Source organism: Corvus cornix, chromosome 1 (assembly GCF_000738735.6).
Source record: "Corvus cornix cornix isolate S_Up_H32 chromosome 1, ASM73873v5, whole genome shotgun sequence".
Classification (NCBI taxonomy): Eukaryota; Metazoa; Chordata; class Aves; order Passeriformes; family Corvidae; genus Corvus; species Corvus cornix.
Window position 1 is genome coordinate 113,260,582 of NC_046332.1, and position 27,699 is coordinate 113,288,280.

Here is a 27,699-nt window from a genome sequence, read left to right on the forward strand (position 1 = left end):
GGAAACCCAGCGTGTTTGGAGTTGTTTGTGCCTTGGGTTCCTTCCTGTGTCCTGCCAGGAAAAGCCAGCAGGTCTGCACTTCTCTGGGTGTCTCTGGAGCATCGTTCTCACCACAGCCACCAGCAGCAGATGCACCATCAAGGGAGGCTCGTCACAGGCACTGCAAACTCTGTGGGTTGTACAAAGAAATGGTGACCTCTCCTGAAAGAGGTGGGTGTGAATGGCTGCTCCAAAGCAGTGACAAAAATGTAACTTTTCTAACCCATTCCTGCCTTGGCCTGTGACAGCTGGAATCGTGTTTCAGCTGGCATCATTTTGCGCTGCAGTAAGAATTCTACACCAAGTGTGCTTATCAGGTAAAAAAAAATATTTTTAACAGCAAGTGACAGCCTCCTTTTCTCCCAGTTTACCCACAGTATTCAGATAGCAGGCGCCATCACCAGTATTCCAACTCACAGTCCAATACAGCTCGACCAGTGGCAGTTTTAACCTCATGCCCTCACAGCAAGATGGTTTTTCTCTGATGGCCAAAAATAAGCCAAGAACCAAGGAAAGCCTGTTCTGACCTGAATTATTTGCTAGGCCTTCCCAAAACATTGCTAACCCTTCTCCTGACATCCTCTCAAGCCGTGATGTGGAGCTTCAACTGCTTTGATAAAGCCATTTTGAATATTAATTACATGGGAGGGGAAAATGTGGATTTCTTAGCTCCTGGTACAGCAGAATCTGGAACATTTTAATACCAGATTGTCTCCTCTACGAGAAAAATTCGCTGAGGAGGGATGACTGTGGTGATGGAAGGTCTCTCCTTGGAAGTGCCCAGCAATAAAACCTGAGTGCTGCATCCCCACAGGGATCACAGAATTACAGGATGGTTTGGGTTGGAAGGAACTTTAAAGTCATCTTGTTCCAACCCCACGCCATAGTCAGGGACACCTTCCACTATCCCAGGTTTACCAAAGTCCCATCCAACCTGGCCTTGGACACTTCCAGGGATGGGGCAGCCACAGCTTCTCTGGGCAGCCTGTGCCAGGGTCTCCCCACCCTTACAGGGAAGATGAGGTGAGTACGATAAAACTACCTCTGCAAGGAGTATTTTTGACACTGTTTTAAAAGCAGAGTCCCTCTCCCTGTGCATGAACGTTTGTGTCTCACCTTCTTGTGAAAGCTCAGAGCCATCCCAGTGTTCTCAGTCATCTCTCCTCATTTTTTTTGTCCAGCTGATTGCTCTCTCCTGTTGTTGCTTCCCAGCCTGGAAATGGTGATGTTTAGCCAGTGGAATCCTGCAGGTTAAATGCTGCAAGACAGCTCTTCAGATAGAGGATGGGGCTGCTGGGGAATGGGCACCTGTGCCCTGTGCTGCTGTGTGTTTTTTAAACTTAGTAACACCAGCACTGCAGAACAGCAAGGTAAAATTAGATTTTATTATGTGTACAGGCTGTGAAATACCTGGTGTTCCTGTGTGGGTGGAAGCATGACAAAGATGCCAGTGCAGACCCCAGCCATTCCCCTGCAGCCCAGCTCCTCCTCTGCGCTTAACCCAGGCACAGGCAAAGCAGGAAAACCCACCCCAAAATACCTGCTGTGCTCACCTGCTGGGGCAAAACCAGCTGTGTGTGTGACTGTGGGGCTGGGGATGCCAAAGAGCACGACTGCACAGCAGCTCTGGGGATGGTGGTGGTGGGAAAATGTCATGGTTTAACCCCAGCCAGCAACTCAGCCCCACACAGCCACTCACTGTGGGATGAGGGAGAGACTCAGGAGGGTAAAACTGAGAAAACTCGTGGGCTGAGTTAAAGCAACAGGTAAAGCACCAGCTGTGTGCACAAGCAAAGCAAAACATGGAGTTCATTCCCCACTCCCCATGGCAGGCAGATGTTCAGCCACCCCCCAGGACAGCAGGGCTCCACCACACCTCGTGGTGACTCGGGAAGGCAAATGCCATCATTCCTTCCTTCTCCCACACCTTTACATGCTGAGCACGGTGCCACATGGTCTGGAATATCCCTTGGGTCAGTTGGGGTCAGCTGTTCCTTGCAAACCCTCCTGCATCCCCAGCCCCCTGTCTGGTGGGGTGCATGTTCTTCTCCACGAGCCACACCACCTCCAGAGATGTCCCTGCTCCACCACGGCCTTACCCCTGGCTTCAGTTCCTCCAGGGCTGGACCTATGCTGTGGTGGGCTCAAGCATGGCCACAAACTCTGAGGTGCTCCAGGGTGACCACGTGCACAGCCACTGATCCCCCAGGTGCACCAAAAAGTCCCCCACTGGGCACCAAAAAGACCTCTCATGGTTTAAACCCAGCCAGCAACTAAGCCTGAGCATTCTGGTCAGATGCAGTGAGCAGCTTTTACCTTGCCCCCCAAAAAGGGGAATTCTTTGATTCAAAGTCCCCAAACTTGCCATCTAAACCTTTTTTTTTTTCTTTAAAGTATCTAATTTAAAAATGTATTTCTCTAAAGGAAGCATTTTATTTCAAAATTGTCTTCTGTCTCTCCAATAACCATCTAAATATTGTTTCCTTTCAGGTTGAAAAGATCTCCCTTTCTTGCAGTTTGGTCACTGAAGGGAAGAATCTAATTTTTGAGCACACGCTGCTACAGGAGACAACCAGGAAGGGGTGGTTGGGTTATTCTGTAACTGCAATGCCCAGAAAACACAATTCTTGCTGGGGTTGGGGTTATTTGCAGCCTCTCCACAAGAGACCTGCATGTTCTCTGTCACATCAGATAGCCCACAAGAGTTTTCTGCGATGGATTACCTCTGGCAATGTTTTCCAGAGAGTTCATTTATTGCAAAAAGACCAAAGGTAAAGTCATCCCTGTGCTAATACCTACACCAGTCTTGTCTTCAAAAGTTTAATTCCAAAATAAGCATTCTGACAAGGCTTATTCTTGCCTGATCACCTCAGCAGTGGTGAAGTTTCCTTCACCACTGTGTTTTGGAGGAGCACGGCCCCAGCCCAGGCCAGGCGGCTCTGTGTGCTGCCCTGGCTCTGGGCAGGAGTGGGGAAAGGAGGGGCTGAAATTCTCATGGGCTCTTCCTTTTCAAGCAAAATCTGCATCCAGGTAATTTCCTGATCCCCAGCTGGTGCTCAGGAATCACCATGGAGCAGAAGCTGTTCAGTGCTCTCAGCCAATTTAACAGTAAAGCAGTTTCATGAGAAGCAGGAGACAGAGGTTTAGGCTGGAGGTGGTGCAGAGACTAATCCTAGGATCCCAGAGGACACAGAGACTCCCCACCAGGCAGCACCTAACACAATATGTCATTTCTGTCACCACCTGTGCCTGATTCAGCAAGGCCCATGCTGACACAGATGAGCTGGGTTTAAATTCCAGCACAAGACACAAAACCAGAACAGCAGCGGAATTCTAAAACCAGCACCAAATTGCTGGGGGAAGGGTTCAGAGCACTCCTGAAGATAAGTACTAATTAAAACAAACAATAAATTGCTTATCTTTTTTTTTATACCCCAGTCACCTCCCCTCGCAGAGCAATCAGGTGCTGGGCACAGTGAGGTGTGGGGCAGGACCCAATCGCGTCCCTCCCGGAGCTCACGGGTGTCCGCTGCCACCAGCACATATAAACTGGGGCTGGGGCTCAGCTCAGGCACTCAGCTGACGGGTTGCAGGGGTGAGTATTGGCTTATCTATTATCTCCTGGCAGACTCCTTGGGAAATGGGGACCCTCGGTGTTGTGGGGAGACTTGGAATTGGGCAGCCCCTGCAAAGGCTGACTCTGACCTGGGGAGTAGCTGCGCTTTCAGGAAGTCCTGAATAAATCAGGCAAGCAGGGAGGATTTGGCTTCACACCACGAGGTCAGTGGGGTGGTGGAGAGGGTCTTCTGGAGAGCTTGTACAGCTCCATCCTTGGAGGTTTTCAAGATCTAAGGAGGACAAAGCTCCGAGCAGCCTGGGCTGAACTTAGTGGTGCCTCAGCTCTGGGCAGGAGGCTGGAACTGGGACGTCCCAAGGTCCCTTCCAGCCTGGGTCACTCCACCGTTCTGTTAAACTGATGTTACATTTGTCTTGCTCAGTGACAGCAACGCCATTTCTTTAGAATAAAGCAAGAAAAAGGCATTTTGCTTCTCATGGGGAGAGCTGGCATGTACCTCTTTCTGCCTTGCTGAGTTCATCTAATTTTTCCCTCAGTTTACTTAATGAGCGTCTTGATTTTCTTCCCCTTGAAGTTATCAGAGCAGTCTGATAACCTGATAACTGCAATCTCCTATCTGCAAAGTGCTCTGTAAACATTAGCCTGTGCTCCTTGCCATGTATTTTCCTCAAGTGGCAGCAGCTGGGTGTTATCATTCCCGGTCTCTTGGCCTGCTTCCCAGCTCCAGTGGAGATTTCCATTCATCCTTTGCCCAGTCTTGTGCCCTCTCAAGATTCTCCATTCAGCAGCAGGTAACGGGGCTGTGGCAGGACACCTGCAGTGGGCCAGGTGTGTTTGGTGGCTGACCAGATCTTACCTGAGGCTTCAGCCAGGGACTGAGAGGAGTATTGGGACACAGGTAAGAGTTTTGGTGATCCACAGAGGATGTATCCATCCTTTGGTGCCATTTCAGGCTATCTGCCATCTCATTTTGGGGGTTCTACACTTCAGGCAATTTTTAAGGTTACCTTCAGAGCCACTCTGTGGGTTTTTGGACATATATGAATGTAAATAAGAATCCAGACTCTGGGCACAGCAATGCAGTGATTTGAGAGTGTTTTGCAAGTGGAAGGAGGACATCCATGCCATTCCTGCAGCACCAGGAATTACCCAGCCCTTGAGGAGAAACATGAGGAATTCTCCAGCAGAGAGGAACGTAGATGTTGACCTAGTCAAGGGTCAGCTCTTGTTTCTTTGTTGTCTGTGTGTCTAGCAAATAGGTCTGTAATTGCTTTGAGTGAGAGAAAAAATGAAAACCCCGTTCTTGACTTAATTTTACATCAGATGTCAGGGAAACTGAACACGGTGAGGAGAATGAAACCTTATTTTAGAAGGTGGGGAGCTATGAAGCCCTCCTGCACCAGGGCTGGAGGGGAGAGGGGGCTTGCATGGTGAGGCCCTGCAGCCCCAATAACTTCACCCTCCTCCCTGTCTCTTTTCACCCCATCATGATTACAGTAGAGATGGACATCACCAGGAAAAGGGGGGGGGGGGGGGGAATACACTCATAAAATCTATTTTGCCAGCATTTTGGGTGGTACGTGGTGGCCTCAGTTGTGAAAGCATGCTGACCACCTCTGGTACACTGCAGATTATCTCTCCTTTACCCACAGGTGACTTTTGCTCCTTCCCAGCTAGTTCGTTAGGTAAACACAGATTTGCTTCGGGAGATACACTCAAGGCCGACACAAATCCTGGCTAGCAAGGAAATGAACCATTTTTATTCCTTTAATCCCTCCCAACGAGCAGCAGGTTTGCCAGTGGTGGGGAAGAGCCCCGGGAAGCAAAGTTTGCTGGGAAAGATTTTGCCGGCTGCAGGATCCAAGGCATTTTGGAGTGACTGCCCTGTGCCCTCATGGCTTCCTGCTGCCTTCTCAGGCTGGGGATGGTGTCTGGAATAGAAAACGTGGCTCAGGGCCTAGAGGGGAGGTGGACCAGAGTTCCCTGTCTGCTTTAGTTGTGGGGCCAGGTTGCAACACGAGACTGTTGACCTCCATCTTCGGAGATGCTGCGGGGCCTCTGGATAAGGAGAAGGTTCAGCCACACATCACGGGCTGTTGCATCCCTCTGATGTTGCTGGAGTAATGGTGTGGTGTGTTTCTGTGTTCCAGGGACAGCCCAGCCCTCAGGGACCCAACCCCAGCCCCATCCTCCCAGCTGGCTTGGAAACCACCAGGGAATCACAGTGCGGAGCTCGGGCTGTCCTGCCACGCTGCTGCAAAGAAACTCTCACCAGGAGGGTGAAACGAGTGGAGAGCAGGAGGAGGATAGCAGAAATGGTAATTAAGGCTGCCCTTGGGCTCATATGCCAAGCCACAAATAATTCAGATAATCAGGGCCCAGCCACAACAGCGTGCTGGCCACTGTGAGTCACAGCCACTGCAGGGAGCCCGGGGACTCAGGAGGGGCAGGGCTGTGGCTTTATGGCCGGGGGGAAGATGATGCTCCCTAACTAAACTGGATTTCCCACATCCTCGCCACGTGGCAGCAGGTCTGGCCCTACTGCAGGCAGTTCCCTGTGTTTAGAAATGGGATGTTTCTTCTTTGAACTGGTTTGGTTCTCTGGGGTCTCAAAATGACATCATAATTCTCAATCTGAAGTTAAATGCAGAAGAAAGGTCCAACATCATGTCATTGACCATTTCTGCTGCAGCAAAGGTAATGAAAGGGTTAAACCAGCTCTAATTGCAAAATGCACCCCCACAGAGGTGTAGGGAGACAGGGCAGACAAGCAGCTTAACAGCAGCTTTCATCATCAACAGAAGTGAGACACAAGTCTCCATCCATGACCCTACAGAGCTGCAAGGTCCCTTTATTCAAAAATGGCTGAATCGAGGTAAATTCATTCTGAGAACAAGCCAGAAGAGGAACTTCCAGGTGCCAAAAATCGTGGTTTTTCTCCATGCAGCTTGTTTCCTTAGCACAGACCGGTGGTGGATGGATTGCAGAGAAGATCAGAGCAGAGGGGGTCACACCAAATCTGCCTCTAACCCTTGTTTCTGCTATTGTTCCATAGCAGGAGCTGAGAATAAACTTTAAGCCCAGACTCTTCCTTTTGTCTGTATATGAACCAGCAAAAGAGAAAACAGCACAGCAAATTGCCTTCCTACAGAGCACTGATGCCATCAGGGCTTGTGTGCTTAAAATCTGCTACTGAACTCAACCTTTACAAACTTGTTTAATCCTTTTCTCACTCTACTTTTTACCTGCTCTGCCCCTGTAGTTGTTCCTGGTAATTCCATTCTGCCTCATTATTTGTTGCTTATTATTTGATGCACCTTCTCCAACTCCCCCAGGATTTGCAGCCTGCTCTCAGCACCACCCCCTTGTCTCATGTCCAGTCTGATGAATCCTCCTCTCTTTAAGCTGTTTTACTGTGGGAGTTGCTCAGTGCCCCCAAGCACCTCTGCTGCCTTTTGCTGTTTTATTTCTGTTGGTTCTTTTGTCTCAGTTTTAATACACCTGGATGCCAGAGTAGAGGTGACCTCTGGGTCCCACCACCACCATAAAAGTATTTTCCAACTACTCCTGGGTGGATTTACCTGCAGGTTCCTCACTGCTAGGGTGAGAAATGCAGTTCTCAACCAAATAATTAAATTAGGAACATAACATTTTCTAGTAGAGGGGATGATTTTGAGATGAGGAAGATACAGTGGAGAAGACGCCCAGACAATGTAGGGGGTCTAGCATACCACTCCAGAAGAGCAATTTTATCATGGAATCAAGCAATTGTTAAGGTTGGAAAAGACCTTTAAGGTCATCAGGTCCAACCATGAACCCACCACCACCATGTTCACCATTAGTCTATTTTCTCAAGTGCCACATCCACACGAGTTTTGAACGCTTCCAGGGATGGTGACTACACCACTTCCCTGGGAATTTTGTTCAAATGCTTTACAACCCTTCCTATGAAATTTTTTTCCTAATGTATGCTCTAAGTTTTTTTCTAATGTACAATCTCCCCTGGGGCAACTTGAGTCCATTTCCTCTTGTCACATCACTCGCTCCCTGGGAGAAGGGACTGACACCCACCTCACCACAACATCCTTTCATCTGTTCATCTCCTTCCAGCCTCCTTCCATCACTACAACCTCCTTATCCACCTAGATCCATGTGGTTGAAATGCCAGCAGGATGCTCCTAGCTGCCTGGCTTCGCACCCAAATGCCATTTTTTTGCCTTCTGCTGCTATTTTTCTCCCAGGCGTCTGTGTGACCCCTCTTTCCACCACATAGGAGCTGAGTAAGACATGCCCCCTCATGAATGGCAGTGGTGCAGGAAGCCAGGACAGCAGCACGTGGATCCTTCCCAACTTGCCCAGTAAGTGCACGTGGACAGCCACAACGCCTGCCAGCAAGTCTCCACACTCCTGTATTCCCTTGTAAGTAATTCCTCCATGCTGCTTGTTTCAGAGTGCAGTTCAGCACCTTCTCCCCTTCTCCCAGAGGTGAAGTACTGCTGGTACACCAGGATGGTCATGGCCAGGAGCTGGTTGTTACGTTAACGATGGTTTATTTTCCAGGTGGCAAAACCAACTTAGTACCTCCCCTCCAAGAAAATTTTCTCACTCCCTTTCATTTTGCAGAAAGGTGTGGCTGGCTCAAGTCTCAGCTCTGTGTTATGCAGAGCATCTGCTTGTTTGGGGCATCTCATTTTAGATGGCTGAGAGACATTCACAAAAATAGATTACAAGGGCCTGGGCTTTTACATTGGTAGGAAATGGCCAGGGTGCAGAGAAAAGTGCTTGCTCTGAGCTGTTCTTGTCCTCACAGCAGCAGGTTCCCTCCCAGGGTGACGTGAGGGCCCAGACTAGACCTGACAAGAGGTGCTTTAATGACCCTTCAAACCAGACACAGCCAAGCTACTAAAGATAAGGCTGTCCCATAAATGTCAGGGGAACTGCAGACACGTCTCTGAAGTGCAGAGATGTAAAGCAGGAATCCAGCTCCAGCCAGTGAGGAACTGGAGCCCATGGGAGGTGCAGCACTGCTCTGCATGGTCGTGCCTGACCACATGCCAGGCAGGGCAAGGCCAGGGCACAGCCACCAGCGTGTGGGTAGCCCAGAGTAGCCTCTGGGTCTGGCCCACAAAGGAGGGAGGAGTGGAATCCAGAGCCCTGGAGCTGATCCAGCAAGCTGTGCATCCAGGCACTCGCTCAGTGCAACCCCTGCAGCTGGCACCCGAGCATAGAATAGGTTCTTTTCAGTCAAAATGATTTTTTCCCCCCCTCAATTATCATTCTGAGCAGGATAACATTCTTGTTTTTTAACAATTTAGCATCAGGGTGCGATGGTGGTGCCAGTGGGTAGGCCATCCCACCCCCAGACAGGAGATGGAGAGATATCCCCCAACCCTGGGCATCGAACACCGCTCTGGGAATGGGGTCTGGCTGAGGAGGCCCTCACAGCACTGCTGGGGGAGGAGATGAAACATAACCCACTGTGTAGCAGGGAAGGAAATACACTGGGACACGTCACACCTTTGCAGCAGTGCGTGGAGGGGGCAGTTTGGTTTCCCTGCTCTGGGTAAACCACAGATGGCAGCCAATGTAGCAAAAATCTCTGCACTTCCTGAGATTCCCAGGTGAAATCTGATTGAGTTTTTGGGGCAGAAGCAGAAGGATAAGACAAGAGGCTATTTTAATCAAGAATATTAATGATTTAAATTTCTTTTCAGAGATACAGAGGCAGACTAGTTCTGATATCCCTTGAGCCAGTTCTGACCCACCATAACCTCAGCAGGAACCCCTTGCTTTGCCAGGACTGGCTTTCCCCTGGACATCTTAAGGAATAGCAAGCCATGACTAAAAGCTGGAATCTTAGGGGAAAACCATCCTTGTCCACTGTCCTGAGCTGACACCAGCATCTGCAGGATGCAATCCAGATGTGTAATACAGTAACACAGGTCACTCTCAAGAGAGCCAGGCTCTAGTGAAAGGAGCTGGAGCCTCCCCGTGCCGTGGCTCAGCCCCACTGAAATCCCCAAGCATTTCAATGGTTTTGGGATGGGCAATGGCTGCAGCTGTGAGGGAAGTTCCTTTGTTGTGTTATTGCCTCACATTTGCAATGCCTCACTCAATGGAGGCTGCGATGTCTCTGCAAACGCTTCCCACAGAGGGAGAGGCAACAGCACATCCCATCATTTCTGGGCTTGAGATGCAAGGAGGCTGGTTCCTCTTGGTAGTAAAGACCTTCACTAAACCCCTGTACTCGTGCAGGGCAAGAGGTGTTTGTATCACGCTGCCAAAAGCTGGAGGGAGGGGTGTGAGGTCTCTAAGTAACCCAGCGTGTCACCCCTGCACCACACGGGCTTCCTGCCAGCACACAGCCACCTGCCTGCCCGTGACAGGAAACAGGAGAACTCTGGTTCAGGGGTCAAAGGATGATAGGAGGGGAGAGCTGTGCAAAGCAGAGCTGAGTAGTGAGGGAATGGGGGGGTGTCACTGGGAGAGAGATGTGCTGGCTTGTGACCAGGGGCCATATGCTTGTGATCTTCATCAGTCTCTCCCCTCTGTCTTTGAAAGAGCTCAAGGACATGAATTCCCTGGATGGATGGCAGGATGTTTTGGGCAAACATGCCCTTTTCAGGTTGCAGTTGCTGTGATGTGGTTCTTGGCTTCTGCTGGAGTCTGACAGCGACTGGCAAATCCAGGCAGCTGGATTTCACTGATCACAGAGCTGCGTTCAATTGTTTGCAAAAAAACCTCCAGAACCCTCTGTGATTTGGGCTTCTCCAATGACTTGGAGCCCTCCTTGCAAGTTTGGGAGTCCTGGCCAGCAACACTTGGCCCAGAGGCAGCTGGAAATGTGGGAAGCAGAGGTGGGGCTGGGTAGGATGGAGGAAAGAGGAGGAGCCTTGTGCTCCTGGTTTGCTCACCCATGGCATAAAATCCAAAGGCTTGCCAGCATCTTCTCATTTACTCTAGACCTGGCCTAGGGCCTTGCAGAACAAGGCATTTCAGAACAACCCTTAAAATTAATCAGCTTATTATTTATGTAAAAGAGCTAACAACTCATGATGGAAAACCGTAACTAACTCCTGGTGCCACTAATTGTTGATGGGGTCTTTTTCTCTTGGAGTTGGGGTGTCTTTTGGTGGCCTTGATAAAGTTGCTGAAACCTCACTCAGATTTTCTCTTGGTTCACGTTGCATAACAATAGCTTTGATTTGACTTCTTTTTTTTCTGCATTGCTTCAGGACAGAAGAAAAGAAGATCTTGCCCAATATCCTCAAGAAAATTGGCTGCACCCCAATGGTCCGAATTAACAAGATTGGGAAGTCCTATGGGCTCAAGTGTGAGCTCTGTGAGTGTCCCCTTCCCAGCAGGTTTTTGCATGCCACGAGGTGAGGGTGAGGGGTGGTGCTAGAGGGGGGCTTCAGAAGAGGCTCTGTGAGAGGAAGCACAGATGGGGAGGGCCAGATGTGGCTCGTGCTGGGCTCTCCTGCTTATCAGGCTACACTACAGTCATTTCTTGGACCAAACAGGAGGTTTCAAGCAGTGGTGAGCAGGGGGCTAATGGTAGAGAGGCATCTCTCCTCCCAGATAACAGCAGCATAAGCTCAGAGCAGAGCTGGGCTAAATTTGGAGATGGATCCAAGTCCTCTCCCCAAGGAGATGTTAACATAGCACTGGTGCTGTCTCGTGGAAGGGTTGGTTTTACACTGGTCCCCAACAATCACAAGGATGACAAAACCAGACCTGTGCATGTGGACTTTTCAGTCTCCTTTCCTGTAACTTCTAACCCTAATAATTAATTTAATCCAAACTGGGCAGAAAGGCAGAAAGTGCCACGGGTGTCACACAGCTGAGTAAGGAGAGACCTGCTGAGCACTCACCCTTAACAAAAGGGCACAGCAGAACCTCGTGGTCCTGTCTGGCAGCTGGGAATCCACAGGGCAGCCAGACCCCACTGAGCACTGGACACATGAAGCGTGCTGGGCTCTCCCACCAGATCCCATCTCAGGATCTGGGATCTTTGGGCCACCAGCCCTGCAACCTCTACACTGCGCTGCCCCACACTGCCCCGAGGGGACGGTAGGAGACCATGGAAGGGAGCTGGTGGAGGTGGGAAGACAGATGTGCAGTGCCTGGTCCACCTCTGGAGCAGCCTGTCGCTTGGGGGATGTCTGGCTGGGGCAGGGGCTTTAGGTGCGGGGAAAGCTGGGCAGATCCCATTTTCTGGGATGGTGTCTCCCTCCCCTGGCACAGGAGGGGAAGGAGAGCAGAACCGGCAGGGCAGCTACACGGTCCTGTCTGAGGGATGTGTCAGCACCGAGCCTCTTCCCAAGCAAACACAGGAATACTTGCAGCACAGCTGCCTCAAGGAAGCAGCTACAGCTGGACGGGATTGCCTGCTATTTTCTGTGCCTCCAGGGATCCCTGTGCCTCCAGGGATCCCTGTGCAGCTGAAGTTGTGGCACTGTGCATTATAAAATGTAATGATGAGCACAAGATTTCTTTTCCCGTTTGGGCTGCTCAGGTATTGGGCTGATTTCTCAGCCTCAGGCAGCTGTCTCTGTTAGGATGAAATGAATGACCCCTGGAAGTTCCCATTTCTCCCTGTTGTCCGTAAAACAGAGCTCAGTAGCACCATTTCAGTTGCAGATGTTCATCAAAGCCTTGGTAAGAAGAATCCTGTGGTGTGGAGGCCCTGATTAGGACCAAGATGTGCCTTGCAATTTGAACATGCCTTGGAAGGTTACTTGGTTTGTTGCTAGCTCAGTGAAAAAAATTGTAATTTTGTCTGACACTTGAAAATGTTCTTTCTATTGTTTGTTTTTTTCTTTATGGCACCCCAGTCAGGACTACGGATCACCCCTGCAAAAGGTGACCTCTTAGATATCTATTAAAAACTTCAATGCCCCAGGATAGACAGCGAGACCTTGCTGCTAGCCCTGACACTGCCTTGCCCACAGAAGAGTCCTCCAGGCAGGGCACAAGGAGTGTTGTGCCAGTGCAAGACCTCCCACCTTGCAATGACTATGTCCAGTTGATTTTAAACCCATCCTGGGCTGACCAGGTTGACTTCAAACCCATCCAGGGTGGAGGAAATTTGGGAGAAAGAAGGACTCTGCGTGGGTTATGCTGACGGATAATCCCAGAAAAGCAGATGGCGGATGCATTCCCCTGAGCAAAGGACCGTCCTGCAGAGGAGGAATAGGTGTCCTAGAACTGCAGTGAGGCCTGGGGGAGCAAGGAGCTGGTGCCTGATGGAGGCACCTCTCCCCTTTCTTTCCCTTTCCAGTGGCAAAATGCGAGTACTTCAACGCCGGGGGCAGCGTGAAGGACCGCATCGGCCTCAGGATGGTGGAGGATGCAGAGAGAGCTGGGATCCTGAAACCAGGAGACACCCTGATTGAACCCACTTCAGGAAACACAGGTGGGAAGGGCAGGGGTGCCCTGGGTACTGGGCAGGGTGGCGTTTCTGAGGAGCAGGGATTTTGAGAAGCTCTTGCACTTGCAGTTACAAGGTCGGCTCTGGCTCCATCCTTCCCTCAGCTCCCCTCCTGGTGGCCATGGGCATCCTGGGATGCTGGCATGCCTCCTTGCTGGAATTCCTGAGGGTCCTGCGAGGGTCCTACACCTGCACAGGTGTGGCTGGGAAGGTTCCTTGTGGTAAAGCAGACAGCATCAGGAGCTGGGGCAACCCTGGATGTTTTCAGGCTGGGAAGCTTTTGAATTCTCAGAGGTTCCCGGAGACCATTCCCCCGATGGGTTGGAAGAGAAATCATGTGATTTTTGCCCTTGTCACTGTCACTTGTCACCCCACCATATTATGTCACCCCAGCCACCACCAGACATGAGGTGAGGGCATCTATGCTCCCCCAGAGCTGTGTCCCAGGTGGATCATGCTGGCTGCCTGCCTGCCCAGGGCAGCTGGAATGGCACCAGGCTCCCTACAGCCCCTGGCAGTGACACACTGCTCCTTCCTGCTGCCTCACCTTCCTGCCCTAGTTGGGAGCAGCTGGTTCCATCCATCACCCCGGTGAAATCGGAGCAGAGCTGCCCTTTGCCTGCTGGCCACAGGGTGACAAGTGCAGCGTCCTGTGTGTCCGTCCCCCCACAACTGACAGTGCTTGAGGGGGAGGGGAAGGCACTCCTGAAGCAAAATCACCTCTCTCCTGTGTTTCCAAAAACACGGGAAGAGGCCTGAGCCTCGGTTAGGGGAGGGAAGCTCTCCCCAGCCCTGCCATTCTCTCTGTGCCACCCTGGTACGCTCCTGCAAGCAGGAAGGATGCTGCAGCCCCACCTGCCTGTCAGCACATCCTCCCACACTTCCTGGTGCTCCCAGCACATCCCAGGAGGCTCATGGAGGTTGCCCTCACCTGTGGCTTGTCAGAGAGCATTTCATGGCTCCATTCAGGAGAGAGGAACGTAGGAAGGGACGCATGTCGGTCACTCTTGCCAAATGCTGTTGTCAACCAACTCCCTTTGCTCCCCACCATGCAGGGATTGGGCTGGCACTGGTGGCTGCACTGAAGGGTTACCGCTGCATCATCGTTTTGCCCGAGAAAATGAGCACGGAGAAGGTCAGAGCTCTGTATGGTTTTACCCTACAGCTGGGAAACATCTCCTTCCCTCTCTCTCTCTGCTTCTCCCTTCCTGGAGCCCTCTCCTTTAAAGGCCATAGAGCCTTGCACACCCACTGCCACAGCTGCTATTTAGAAAGTGCCTCTTGAGGGGAAAAAAGCAGCCTGTGATGGCCTGGTGACTGTCTGGTGTCAGAAGTGCAGCTGGGGTGGGGGGATAGCCAAACACGGTGTGTGGTTGCAGAGAAATGGAGCAGGATCTGCTGCATGTGAAGGGTCAGAAGGAGAGGCAGGCAGGTGCCAGGGCTCTCCTGCCAGTTCTGCTCACTTCCCCTCTGACATCTGACAGGTCACTTGGCCTCACTGTGTCTTTATGGTTTTCTTTAACCTGGAGACATTTAGAGTTGCCTGAGCTGCTTTTTCAAGGTGGTAGAAGTGGATTCACTTGCACGAGAGCTGATGATCAGGTAAAATCACCATTCTGGAGATGGCAGAAACCCCTCCTTTGGCAAGCCAAGGGCTTCACAGACTGCTTAGCTGAACTCATGCCAGTGAAACCAGACCTGGACCCTGACCTGGCTAAAGAATGATCCCTTCTCCAAAGTGTCACCCTCATTTCTACCTAAATCTCACTTAAGCTCAGTCTGGATCAGATGCCACCTCCAGCTGCCATGGGATTCATCTCCAGGTGCCCTGACACTCCCCCTGTCTCACTGACAGCCACACCTCCCACAGGAGACACCCTAGGGCCGATTTGCTCCTTCCTTGTGCTTGGTGAGAGAAGAGAAGGGACTTTGGGCAAAAACAGCTTTCTGATGTCCCCTTTGCATGCTGGGGCTCAGATCCCAGCACACGGGAGACACTGTTCCCTATCCAGTTCCCCCTGTGCCCTTTTCCCCTGGCACCAAGGAGCAGCACAGTGTCACCTCCCTCTGCCCTGTCCCCAGCCTGCCCTCCAAGTAGGACAGGGCAAGAGGCCAGGCTTGAATCCATGTGCCAGCTTCAGGCAGGAGGCCCTGGGGTGCCAGGAGCATGTCAGAGATAGCGCAGTCCAGAATTGGGCATTGTATCTCCAAATGATAAATGTCTCCTGCATGCAAAGCTGCTCTGGTATCTGGTGCTGCCCTGAGCCTGCAGGTTCGGGTTACCACCCCTGTGGGGGATCAGTTGTGTTGCATCTCCTCTTTTCCCTCCCAAAGGTCGATATTCTGAAGGCACTGGGTGCTGAAATTGTGAGGACCCCGTGCACCCGCTTTGATGCCCCTGAGTCCAACATTCGTGTTGCCTGGAAGCTGAAAAGTGAAATCCCAAACTCTCACATCCTGGATCAGGTAAACGCAGTCCCTCCACTGACTTTTTCCCAACACAGTTTATAAGGTGTTCTCCAAGTGTGCCTGTGCTTGGGGGCTTCATTCAAACTGGAACCAGAGGCAGATTTAGTCAGTGTTTGATGACATTTGAAACTTAATCGCTCCTCTGCAAAGCACAGGGGGACAGAAACAAAATAAGGGACGCTTCCAAACCTGAGACACTTCTGCCAAAGCCTGGATGTGGGCAAGGCTGGGTTTTCTTGCACAATTCAAAGATTCCTCAAATTGCTTCAGATTTAACTTTGACCTGAAAAAAACCCCCCAGTTTTATGCCTAGCTAGCAGCCTTTGTTCTGCCTCAAAAATAGAGCTCATGCTGTAAAGGGCAAACCCTGGTGACTCATGCCAGAGGTTCTTGCAGTGCTGGGTCTTGCACAGGAGGGCACTTGGTCTGACCCCTGAGTAAGGACCCCCTGGACTGCAGGAAAGTCAGGGAAGCTCGTTCCTTCTAAGAAAAAAGGGCATTAAAGACTGAATGAGCTTTTCAGAAGCAGCCTGGTCCATGGGTGTGAACATGGGGTGCAAAATCCCTCTGTGCATGAGAGCTCATGATCAGGACAGCTACTCCAGCCCATAGTTCCCAGCCTCCAAACCATCCCCACACCTAGTGGGCACCAAGTGCTGGAGAGTCAGTGTTTGTGGGCACGTTTAACCTTCCAGCGTGGAAAAACCCCAAGTGTGCATGGAAATCTGTCCCAAAGGGACAAGCAGGAGCAATACCTGTGACCTGTTCTGGTGGGGTGGCAGATTCCCCCTCAGCAAGGAGAGGAGGGGGCAGCTGCATGTTTTGGGTACAGCTCTGTCAGGAGCTATTGCTGGTTTGGTATTTGACCTGCTCTTCACACGGTACTCTTGCTGTTCTCTGTTGGAATAAACAGTACCGAAATCCGAGCAACCCCCTGGCTCATTACGACACCACGGCTGAGGAGATCCTGGAGCAGTGTGAAGGTACCGTCTGTGCTGTTGCCTCTACGTGCAGAGGGCTGTAACCCTCTCTGAGAGGCTTAATTTACATCATTTACTGACCTGAATGTCTAGAAACAGCCCAAAGGGCCTCTGTAGGGGCAGGCAATATTATCTTAATAACACCAACATGCAGGGTGTAGCAAGCTCTCCTAATCCACTCCAGATACACCTCAGCCTGCAGGGCTTCCCGGCTGTCCCATTGCAAAAGCCTGGGGGAGGAGACCAGAGGCTTGAGAAATTCAGGCTGTACCTAAAGGGGAAAGAACATGTCTCTTGGTGGCCACAACACCTCTTGTGACCTGCCAGCTGGGAACACAAGATGTCCCATGAGGCCTTACAGGGGAATATGAATTCACCAGGGCATGGCAGGCTGCATCTGATCCAGTACGCTCATTTGCAAATCAAAACCGACTGAAACTTCACAAACTGGTGACATTGGAAGTGAGGGCTGGGGGAGGATAAAGGACTATCCCAGTCCATGTCTGTGCAGACAGGAGTGAAATTTATTGCCAGTTGTGGGAGCACTGTAAAATGAGAACGGGACTCGAGGGTTTTAACCGGAGAGCAGTTATCAGAGCAGTGAAGCAGTCAGGTGTCAACAGGAACAAGAGAGTCCCAGCCTTCTCTCCACTACAGTGTTAGGATTTGCTCCAACTGGCTGCCAGCCGTGGATTGCAGGTCCCCTTTTCCCAGTGCAGCTGCAGCATCAGGTTTTGAAGGTCAGGCTCCAATTCTGCTCCTACCACTCCTAAATCTGTATAGTTTCAGCAATGCCAGTGGGGCTACGTCTGACAACGGCAGGTGCCAGGGCAGAGCTCAGCCATCCCTCCACTGTGGATGCCAACACAGGCTGAAAAGTTGTCCCTGTTAGTGATAGTCACATGTGTGATTTGCTTTGACCTGGTGTGGTTTGAAAGGGCTGGATGTGCTGAGATTATTCCCTCCGCCTTAAACCACAGAATCACAGAATGTCCTGAGTTGGAGGGGACACACAAGGATCATCAAAGTCCAGCTTCTGGTCCTGCACAGAACACCCAAAAAGTCGCACCATGTGTCCACGAGTGTTGTCCAAACACTCCTTGAGCTCTGTCAGGCTGATGCTGTGACCACTGCCCTGGGGAGCCTGTTCCAGGGCCCAACCACCCTCTGGGTGAAAAACCTTTTCCTGATATCCAACCTAAACCTTCCCGATACAGCTTCATGCTGTTGCCTCTGCTCAGTAGATGCCAAAGATGCAGAAATCATGGAGTGCTGCAGTGGGAGATCTGGAGGTCGCCTTCATCTCCCTGCTCTGAGGCAGGATCAGCTGCGCTCAGGTCCTGCAAGCTCATCCAAACTCCTCCACAGGACCAGGCTTTGGCCACCAGCATGGCCTCTGCCTGACCTTCCCTCACATGGGGTTCTGGTGGACACAGGCTCTGCACCTGCACAGGGGCCTGAATAAAGGCGAGATCGTGCTGGGAGCTGTGCTGAGTCCCTGAAAGCCTCTCTCTCCCCTGACCTGCAGGCAAGGTCCACATGGTGGTGATTGGGTCTGGCACAGGAGGCACCATCACTGGTGTCGCCAGGAAGCTGAAGGAGAAGTGCCCGGAGTGCAAGGTAAGGCAGGAGGCAGGACTGCCAGGCTTTTCATGGGATCACAGAATGGTTTGGGTTGGAAGGGACGTTAAAGGTCATCCCATTCCACCCTCCTGCTATGGGCAGGGACACCTTCCACCAGACCAGGCTGCTCAGAGCTGGCCTTGAACTCTTCCAGGGACAGGGCATCCACAACTTCTCTGGGCAACCTGTGCCAGGGCCTCACCACCCTTACAATAAGGAATTCCTTCCTAATATCCAATCTAAATCTACCCTCCTTCAGCTCAAAGCCATTTTCCCTTGTCCTGTCACTGCGTGTCATCTCCTCCCTAACCCCACAGCTCACCTGAGGGAGCAGTTGTTGCCTCCACCTATTTGTTTGTTCACAGTAATCGTGGCTTTTGTTGGAAGCAATTTGGTGATGCTTAGGTTGACCTAGACCCATCCAGGTGCCTTAGAGACCAAAGTTTCCACAGCCCTACTAAAATCTCCCCCTGCCTGGTGCCTTGCCCTGTGCAGGACACTATGGGGAGCACACACTGCAAATGCTTCTCTGCCACTGCAAAACCCTCCATGCTTTAGGGTTGCCATCAGTCACAATGCTCATCCTCCAGAGCTCGTGCTTCAAGGCAGACTGGAGGCATGACAGTCACTGCTTCTCTGGTCTGGTCAGTGTGTGAGTGATCCCAGACCCACCAGAGAGGTGTGGACCCACCACTGGAGGGCTGGGATGTGAGGTTGCCTCCCTGGCTGTGTGCAGCTGTGCGTAGAGCAGCGTCACCATCCCTTCTTAAGCTGCGTGCTGAGGGAGGCAACCTCAGGCCAGACACAAAGCTGTAGATAACCAGGGAGGTGTCACCATCAGCCAGCACAACTAGATCCAGAAGGGATGTCTGTATCCACGGGTTTCCACAGGTTGGAGCTCGCTGGTTGGCTTCACCCTACAGCAGATTCAGGAGCATTGGCAGTGTCCTAAGGGTTGGGAAGTGGCAGGCTCTGCCAAAGGGGTGATGACAAAATGACAAACACCTTGAGAGTGATAACATTTTAAGCCACCAGTCACTTCGGCAACAGCTGAAGACTACCTAGGATCTATTTTAAAAGACAGTGAAAAACAGCACCCTTTTATCCTGGAAGCTCTCCGTGCTGCCAGTGGTTAGGAAGATTAATGAATATTATGGGAAGGAAAATGCTGGTAAGGGTGTGGGTATTTTTTCCTTTGAGTTTTGTGTTTGGCTGTTTCTGGATTCCCATTTTGGTTTGATAAAATATCCTTCCCTCAAAGATCATTGGCGTGGACCCTGATGGCTCCATCGTGGCTCTGCCCAGTGAGATGAACATAACCAACACCACAACCATCGAGGTGGAGGGCATTGGGCACGACTTCATCCCCACTGTCCTCGACAGATCAGTGAGTTACCATGTGAAGAGGGGCCTCTGCCTTATCTCTGGCTTTGCATCCAGCCTTCTCCCCAGCCCAGAGGTGTGGTGGCCCTGACACATCTTCCCAGTGCACTACAAGCTGTGGTGGTGGGATTGGGACCCCAGCAGGGAGCATCTCTCTGAGTAACTCTGGTTGTAAGTGGTCCACAAGGAGCAAGTAAATAGAGGAGAAAAGCAGGCATACAACACAGTGTGAGCCTCCTCTGCTCAACCTCACCAGCATTCAGAGCGTGCCCCTTTGGCTGTGATCACACAGATGTCTGCACTGAGGCTGCTCCTCATCACACTGCTGTTTCCTGAGCCTTCTCTGCCTCAGGCACCACACACAGCAGAAATCCTGCACCATGCACAGGCTGGAAGACAAGATCCAAGCCCTGTAAGACAGCAGATCATGAACCTCATCCCTCTTGTTGTCAAGTTCCCTCTCAGTGTATCAGCTGCTACCAGGCACAGAGCTTTAAATCCCTAACACAGGCTGCCTGTGTTGCCCTGGGCTCATTCTAGAAAGGTCCCTCACAGCCTCAGACCCCTTTCTGCTTCCAGGTGTTAACTTCATCCCTGCTGTCAGCACATGCCTGTAGAGCTGTCACCTGTAATATCCCAGGCTGATTCTTGTAGCTGGATCTCATTTTGGCAAAATCTCAACCATTAGTGTAGTCTGGCCTGGGACATTGTGAACACCACTCCCTCTTCCACATCCTGACTATGGACTTGTCAGGCATCCCTCACTCCCCAAGGAAAGAGTGCTGGCTGGAAGGGTGTGGGTGTCTACAAGCAACAAACACCCTCCAGAGCATGGATGCCCTGACAAATGCTTTCAACAAGTGTGGCAGGCAGCTCAGAGCTGCCAGATGTTGTGGGCATCAGCACCATGGTGTGCCTCAGAGGGTCGGGGCAGCCTGAAATGACATTGCCAAGACTCATCCTCCTTGCTTTCCCTTCAGGTGGTCGATCAGTGGTACAAAAGCAACGACAGAGACTCGTTCCTCATGTCCCGCAGGCTGATCAGAGAGGAGGGGTTATTGTGTGGTAAGCACCAGCCACAAGAGCTTGTTCTCTTAACAAGCCCTCTGAATCTCATCCTTTTGGGACCAAAACGCTCCAGGGTAGGTGCCCTCTGTGTTTTGTGTCTGCTGGGTCAGCAGGGCTGAAAGGCTGAGCCTCGGGCTGTGCATCGGTCACTGCAGACTTCAGAGGTGTGTCCCTGAGTCTGGTCTGGGGTCTGACTCATTGGCCACAATAATTATAGAAGCAGTAATTCTCCTCTTACTGGAGCACTTTTGCAGTGGAACTGGATCTTCAGGCAGTGTAGAGTTACACAGGCTGGAGGGAGGATTAGTGGGGCTTGGGGCAGGACAGGTGGGCTCTGCCAACAGCTTTGCGAGGCCGTGCTCGGTGTCACTGACACACCAGAGGTGCCAGGTTTGGACCAGGAGGGTTTGAAAGTGAAGAAAGTGTGAGATGTTCTTACTGAGTATTTCTCCCTGTGCCAACAAGCTGTAAGTGATCCCACTGGCTTCCCAAAATAAACAAGTGCCCTCACACAAACCCTGCCTGTACCCTAAGAGCCTCCACAGAGCATCAGCGTGCTTTCTGCCTTCCCTGACACCAAGCAGACAGACACAGGTTTGCATCCAGGACCAGACACTACGTAGGCTTGTAGTTACAGCTGATAAAAGCCCTGAGCACTCATATCCAGGGAGTTTTGGAAAAGATCAGGCTATATATATGTAATGAAACACTTAAATGTTGATTTAACCTAGCAGGCACGGAGTCACTGTTTCAACAGAAACCACTTGTTTGAACTCAATCATAATTTGTGAACAGCTTCGTGTTCCCTGAACTGCATCTTTCAGGGCCGTTCCTCGTTTGTTTGAAAAATGTGACCCAGGGATAATTAACCTGCTGTAAAATACGTGCTGCCTCGAATGCAGTGTGTAATTGGCACACAGATAGTGGAATGTGTTTGACTTCCAGTACTCAGACTAGTGGTGGAAGAATTGCCTCTCTAAAGCAGGGGCCTGCTCTCCCTACGTGCAGCAAACCACATGCGTGCACACAGACACGGGGAGCGCTTAAGTCTTCCCATCACGTTGGCCTGGTATTCCAAGCATGAATGTAATGCTCATGGGTTTTTTGGTCTTTACAGTGCATTTAAAGCCAATCTTTTGGCTGCCAAGTATGTCAGCCAGAAGCTCTAGAACTGGCGTGGTCTTCTGCTCATGCAAAGGGAGGGTGCGGTGTGGGCAGCGTGTTCTGAATGTGCCCGCATGGGACCTTCCAGCCCTTGGTTTGCCCACAGAGTCACCACAAGAAGTGGTTCATGAAGTTCATGAGGTGACTTTTATGCTGCCTCAGACACCCAAGAGCCATCATATGAACTGGTCCCATCAATCCCTACCTCTGCCTGACCCTAAAGCCTACAAGGCTTCCGGATTGATTGTCCTCCCATCCCAGCGTCCCAAGCCACCACCATCTCATAAGGTGCCACCTCTGCACCCTTAGCTGGGGCAGCCTGTGCTCCCCACACCAGGACGGTGGCCCTGCTCCCTGGGCAGCCCTGACACTTGTCTCCCTCTCCTTGGTACCCATCCAGGTGGCAGCTCGGGCAGTGCCATGTCCGTGGCTGTGAGAGCTGCCAAGGAGCTGAAAGAAGGTCAGCGCTGCGTGGTCATCCTGCCTGACTCCATCCGGAACTACATGTGAGTGTCCTGCTTCCTCCCCTGCTTTCCAGCATCCGGGTGGGAGCTCCCACGGCCTTCTGTGACATGAGCTGAACCCAGGTGCTCAGGGTTCTGGAGAACCACCCCAACAAATCTGATAGCAAGGCACACGGAGTGAGCCCAGAGCTGGGAGTCTCTGTCGGGCAGATCACAGGAAAAAAGCAAAATAAACAACAGGGAGAAACAGCACATCACCGTGGCAATCATCAGGGGCTGGGTGCTGGGACACTTGGGGTTTATTTCCTCTTGTCACTGACTTACTGCACAGAGCAGGACTCAGCCAAGCTGCACTTTCTGAACGTGCATGCCTAAAGTTAGGAAGGCAAATAGCTGGCATGCTTCGAAGAATTACTGAGCACCCGATGCTCCTGTTGCCCTTAAAAGGGGCTGAGAGCAGCCAGCTGCAAAATCATGGGAGCCCTGGGGGCAGTGCTGTGGTCTGGTGCATGAAACAAAGCACGACTTCTTCTGGAAGCCTCACACACTCGCTCTTTGTTGGTGATTTCCAGGTCCAAATTTGTGAACGATAAGTGGATGATAAAAAATGGGTTCCTAAATGAAGTCCAGGAGCACAAGCCTTGGTAAGACAGCCTCTGCTGGGATAAACTGTGCTAAGGGAATCAGCTTTCTGAGTCTGGAAATCATTATCTTCAAAGGAAAGGGTTCTCTTTTAGTGTTTAGAAAAAACACAGTTAAGTCCAGACCCCTCTGGGGAGGCTGTAATGTCAGCTCCTCTCTTTTGAGTGGTTATCTCTCAGCTCTCCAATCAAAGTCTATAAAGGAGCCATTTCTGTCCCAAAGTAGCTGATCCACTCCCACGTGGCAGCCCAGGCCACTTAAACCCCTTGAAAACCTCCCTCTACTCCACATCTGATGTTCAAAGGACCATCAGACTGCTGGGAAGGTGGGTCCCTGTCGTAGCAAGCCCCCGTTTAAACAGCTCTGCAGATCTTTTCAGGCAGGGGACAGGAAATTTTCACCTTCCAGAGCTGCTGGCCACAAAAGATAAACAACTCTGCTGTTCCATGGACACCATGGGGAAAGAGTCCCCTCAAGGCAGGGACTCACAGGCAAAGTGCTGATGGCTGATGCCAGCTGATGTGGCTGGGCAAATTCCAGTTGTTTAGAAAAGCTCTTAGTTTCACTTCAAAGACAGCAGGTATTATCGATATCACCTGCTCCTTTACCAAAAGTTATTTTACAATATTTCCTAAAAACTCAACACATCTTTTCAAGGCCTCTTATGTCTGGTTAGAGTTGCTCTTGGCCCTTCCAGGCTCTAGCATTGCCCTGCCTTTTCTGCAAGGACTCAGGTCTGAGATGTTTGGGAGGTGCTTGTGTTCCCCCACGAACAAGCTCAGCTTGTCCCTCATAAGTCACACGAGCATCTCTGCCAGGCTCTCTCCTGCAGGAGCTGCAAATGCTGCCTTGTGAGGACCAAGGATACAGACCAAAGGAGTAGAACTGGTAGGTCACCCATTTATGAGCTTGAAGTGAAGCCCCCAGTAGCTTCCTTGGATTCAGGGCCGCTCAGCACCTTGCCAGCTGCTGGTCTCAGCCCTGCCTCTGGAGTTGCATGAACACTGGGCGTAGGGAAAGCTTGGCTTCAGCAAGACCTGGCCATGGTGGCATTTCTGCTTTGGGCTTAGGAGTGGGGCTGGCTTCTCAGGCAGACAGAATATCCCTCATCTCCTCTGGCCTTGCCCCCCTGCTCAAGGCCACAGCTGTGCAGCAGAGCCACAGCTCGGTGCTGCCATTTGTCTTTCAACAGGTGGTGGAACATCAAGGTGCAGAAACTGAATCTCTCGGCCCCTCTCATTCTCCTCCCAGAAGTCAGCTGTCAAAAGGCAATTGAGATCCTCCAGGAGAAGGGATATGACCAAGCTCCTGTTGTTGCTGAGTCAGGGTAACTATTTTTGCTCCCTACAGAGACGGGCATTCACACAGAAAAATCTGATGAAGCTGAAGTCCCATTTACTGATTCAGAGTAGGGGCTCTTGTGTTGGACTCAGATGCATATTTTTAAAAAGACCTTCTGTCTCCTTGTGAAGATTCATCAATAAAACTCCTGTAAAGGAGCCAGTTAAAGCCCAGTCCAGTGCCCACCGAACTCAGAAGATGCTGGATCAGTGCACAGGCAAGGGGAGCCCAGAGGAGCGGTGAGGGCTGGGGGGAAACCCACACAAATAAGCAACTGGGGAACCCACGGGTTTTCCTGCTCCCAGCTGCTGAGTCCTGGACTGCAATAGCACATTTTAACTACTGTGAAACCAACAGCTTGGTGAGGACAAAGACTTTCTTGTCCTGCTCAAGTGAGGAGAAACCTGGTGCCTCCCATTGACTGCAGCAACAATTTAGTCACTGACTTCAACCAGAGCAGTTCAGCCCCTACATAAAACGTGTGTTCTACCTCAGGTCTGACCACCTGGAAAACTCCCTGTTCCCTTACAGGCTTATTTTGGGAATGGTGACCCTCAGCAACACCCTCACCTCTGTGCTGGCTGGAAGCGCGGAGTTCTCAGACCCTGTCACGAAGGTCACCTACGACCAGTTCTCAAAGGTACCACTGAGGCTGGGGCTGGTGTCAGCCTCTGTCTGGGGACAGGGAGAGAGGAGAGGTGCACCACCACCACCACCCTGGGGTGTGAGGGGAGCTGGGAGAAGAGGTCGGTGAGAAGGCCGAGAGAGGTGGGGAGGGCGATGGTGACATCTTGGAGATGAAAGTAAGAACAAGCACCTGTAAAAACTCTGCTGAGCCAGCAGGGTTCAGATATGGGAGCCTTCACACCAGGAGCCAAGTGTGGGAATGTCCACCCCCAATCCTATGCTGACAGGGGATTTCATCCAGCTGGGGAATCAGCACAAATCAGAGCCCAGCCTTTGCCAGGTGAAGTAAAATGTTCAATGTCACTTTTTGTCCTGTTTAGATTGGCTTGGAGGACAGCCTCGGGAGGCTTTCCTGCATCCTGGAGAATGACCACTTTGCTATCGTTGTACACGAGCAAATGCAGTGTAGGTATCTGCAGGGACTCTCCACAGGCTTGGCACAAATGTTTCAGAGGGGAAAGGGAAATTCTCAAGCTGAGCATGGCAGGTGTCAGTGCAGCTGCTACACCTGTGCAGCCCCCGAGCCTCTGCAGGAGGGATTTCTGCTCTGCAAAGCCCTGGAACTGCCCACTCTTCACCCATGTCTCTTCCTGACACCCCAGGGATGAGGGGAGGGGGGCAAAGCAAGCAAGGAGGAAATTAGGGACCTCCGTAGGCTTCTGTAGCCCAGGGACAAGGTTGGAAGGAGCATTTGGCCACATTAGGTAAAGCCTGGGTGGAATTCAGGCTTGTAAGTTGAGAAAGCTGAGACAAATTGGGTCGGGCCGTGAGCAAGCCCTGGGGCATGGGGCATTGGGGGCATTGATGTGTGAGTCTTACCTGGGCCATGGCTGGGTGTACGGATGCTCTGCCAGTCTGGGAGCACCATTAAAGCAGGTTTGGTTTATTCTCAACCCACTGCACAGCCACCTTCCCCATGGTGCAGCAAACCAACGCAGCAGAGTCACCTGCAGCAGCATCAGGGCTGCTGACACATCAGTGGCAGCAGGGATCACCCCTTGTTCCTCCTCTGACTCAAAAAAGGTGTGGTGGCAGGTGCTGCTCAGCAAATCTGACCTGACACACCCTTCCAGCACAATTACACCAAAAGACTTCCAGAAGTACAGATTTGACCTTGGCTGGGAGAAGTGAGCAACATGAAAAAGCAGTCAGAAGACCCATGTTTAGGTCTTGTGAATTAGAGCTGAAGGGTGTAATTATGCTGATTGGATGGGATTACACACTGAGCATGCAAAGCATCCCTCAGGTGAGCAGGGGGTGACACTGCCAGGAAGGGGCTGCCTGCTCAACTTGAGGCCTCCAAAACCCACCATGCCCAAACATCCCAAAACTTCATCTCCAGGGCCTGCTTCCCCGAAGCCCCATCAGCTCCAAAGCTTGCAAGTCCATCCATGTTCCCACAGCAGGTTGCAAACAAAAACCTGCCACTCAAAATTACCTTTGATGCACATTTCCAATTCAGTCACCAAAATTAATGCCAGGCAGAGTTTCCTTTCTCAGCTAGGTTATCATAAAATAAGGAACATCTCTTTTGTATCACGTTTTGATATAAATTAAAAGGTATCAGCAAATTAAGTGGCACCCACCAAAAAGTAGCAGCCAGCTGTCTGCAGCACCTCTTGCTCTGATTTTCAAACAACACTCACCTTCTTTTCCAGAGCTGCTGTTTTAATGCTGTCACAGTTACCCTCTTATTTATTACTTTCTTCCCACACCTTTGGAGCTTGCATTTTATCTTGTGTTTGGACTCTGGTGGCTAGTTTTATTTTTATTTAAGAAAACATTTATCAGACAGTTAAAACAATTATTGAAGTGCTGTTTCATTAACGGTGGTGTAGGATGTTATGAGAACAGAGTAGAAAAGTGCCTCACTGCTGCTTTTAGAGAGTCTCATTAGTTTGCTCTAAAAAGTTTTGTGGTGATAGGAGCAGGACTGGAACAGAGGTTGGCTAAAAACAACTGGGAAATTAAGCTTCCTGCTCTGGGAAAGGTGCATTATTTGCAGCAAAAACCTCTCTGGTGTGATCACAGCAACCTGACTGAGGCTTCATCAGTCATTTCTGTGGAGGTAGAGCTCAGACAGATGCTGTCCCTGTTAAGGTTTTCTTTTAATAAATGAACAGCATCCTCTGCACGGCTGGAACATGGCGGTGGTGAGGGGGCTGGTGGGGGTGGGATGTTCTTTTGTATTTTTTTTGCCACTAAGCTGGAATTTTCTGTGCTTCCAGTCAGTGGAAATGGCAGCTCCCTCATGAAGCAGATGGTGTTTGGTGTGGTCACAGCCGTGGACCTCCTCACCTTTGTCAGCAGGAACAACAAGAAGTAGCAGAGCAGCTCAGCTGCCCCCACCTCCTCCAGCAGGTCCAGGTGTGGACCACCTGTACAAGGGAGCCTCTGGCCCAATCCAGCCAATAGTTTCTCACAATGCCTAGGTGAAAATTGTAATGTATAATATTTGTCTGCCAAATGCCACCCACAGTATCACTAAAGAGGAGACAACTAAAGAAATTGTGTTTAATAGCCATATGTGGTTACACTGAGCTTCCCAGGGCTGGGCAGGGAATGTGGGGAGGTGAGGATGGCAAGGGGATGGTTGTTACTGCTCAGATAGGCAGGAGGAGGTTGGATGTGTTTGCCAGCTGCTGAGGGTTATCCTGGTGCCTCTGGGCCAGACCCCATCTCTGCCACAAGAGGAGCAGGGCTGGGGGCAAGTCACGTCATGGCTGCACCCTTGTGCCCCTCTCCACCCACCCCAGGCAGGGCTGCAGGTACCCCCAGGAGCCATTCCTCCTCATCCCTGGCTATGTTTGGCTCCAGGAGAGGTCTTTT

The 27,699-nt window shown here is 51.2% G+C and overlaps 1 protein-coding gene across 1 annotated transcript; it reads left to right on the plus strand.

The window, feature by feature from the left end:
• Positions 1 to 5,208: 5,208 nt before the first annotated feature.
• Positions 5,209 to 27,466, plus strand: LOC104686258 (cystathionine beta-synthase-like). Its single transcript, XM_010394620.3, has 16 exons — positions 5,209 to 5,934; positions 7,890 to 8,035; positions 10,852 to 10,958; positions 12,900 to 13,034; positions 14,105 to 14,184; positions 15,384 to 15,515; positions 16,432 to 16,501; positions 18,027 to 18,118; positions 19,383 to 19,508; positions 20,485 to 20,569; positions 22,137 to 22,242; positions 22,773 to 22,844; positions 24,035 to 24,169; positions 24,715 to 24,823; positions 25,191 to 25,275; positions 27,099 to 27,466. Exons 1-16 carry the CDS (start codon positions 5,740 to 5,742, stop codon positions 27,194 to 27,196), a joined length of 1,773 nt encoding a protein of 590 aa, XP_010392922.2. The 5' UTR covers positions 5,209 to 5,739; the 3' UTR covers positions 27,197 to 27,466.
• Positions 27,467 to 27,699: the final 233 nt, after the last annotated feature.

Coding starts and splice junctions, on each gene's coding strand:
- LOC104686258 (XM_010394620.3), top strand. CDS start 5,740: ATGGTGTGGTGTGTTTCTGTGTTCCAGGGACAGCCCAGCCCTCAGGGA. Junction 8,036..10,851: donor CCACACTCCTGTATTCCCTT/GTAAGTAATTCC, acceptor GCATTGCTTCAG/GACAGAAGAAAAGAAGATCT. Junction 20,570..22,136: donor AGAGGAGGGGTTATTGTGTG/GTAAGCACCAGC, acceptor GTACCCATCCAG/GTGGCAGCTCGGGCAGTGCC.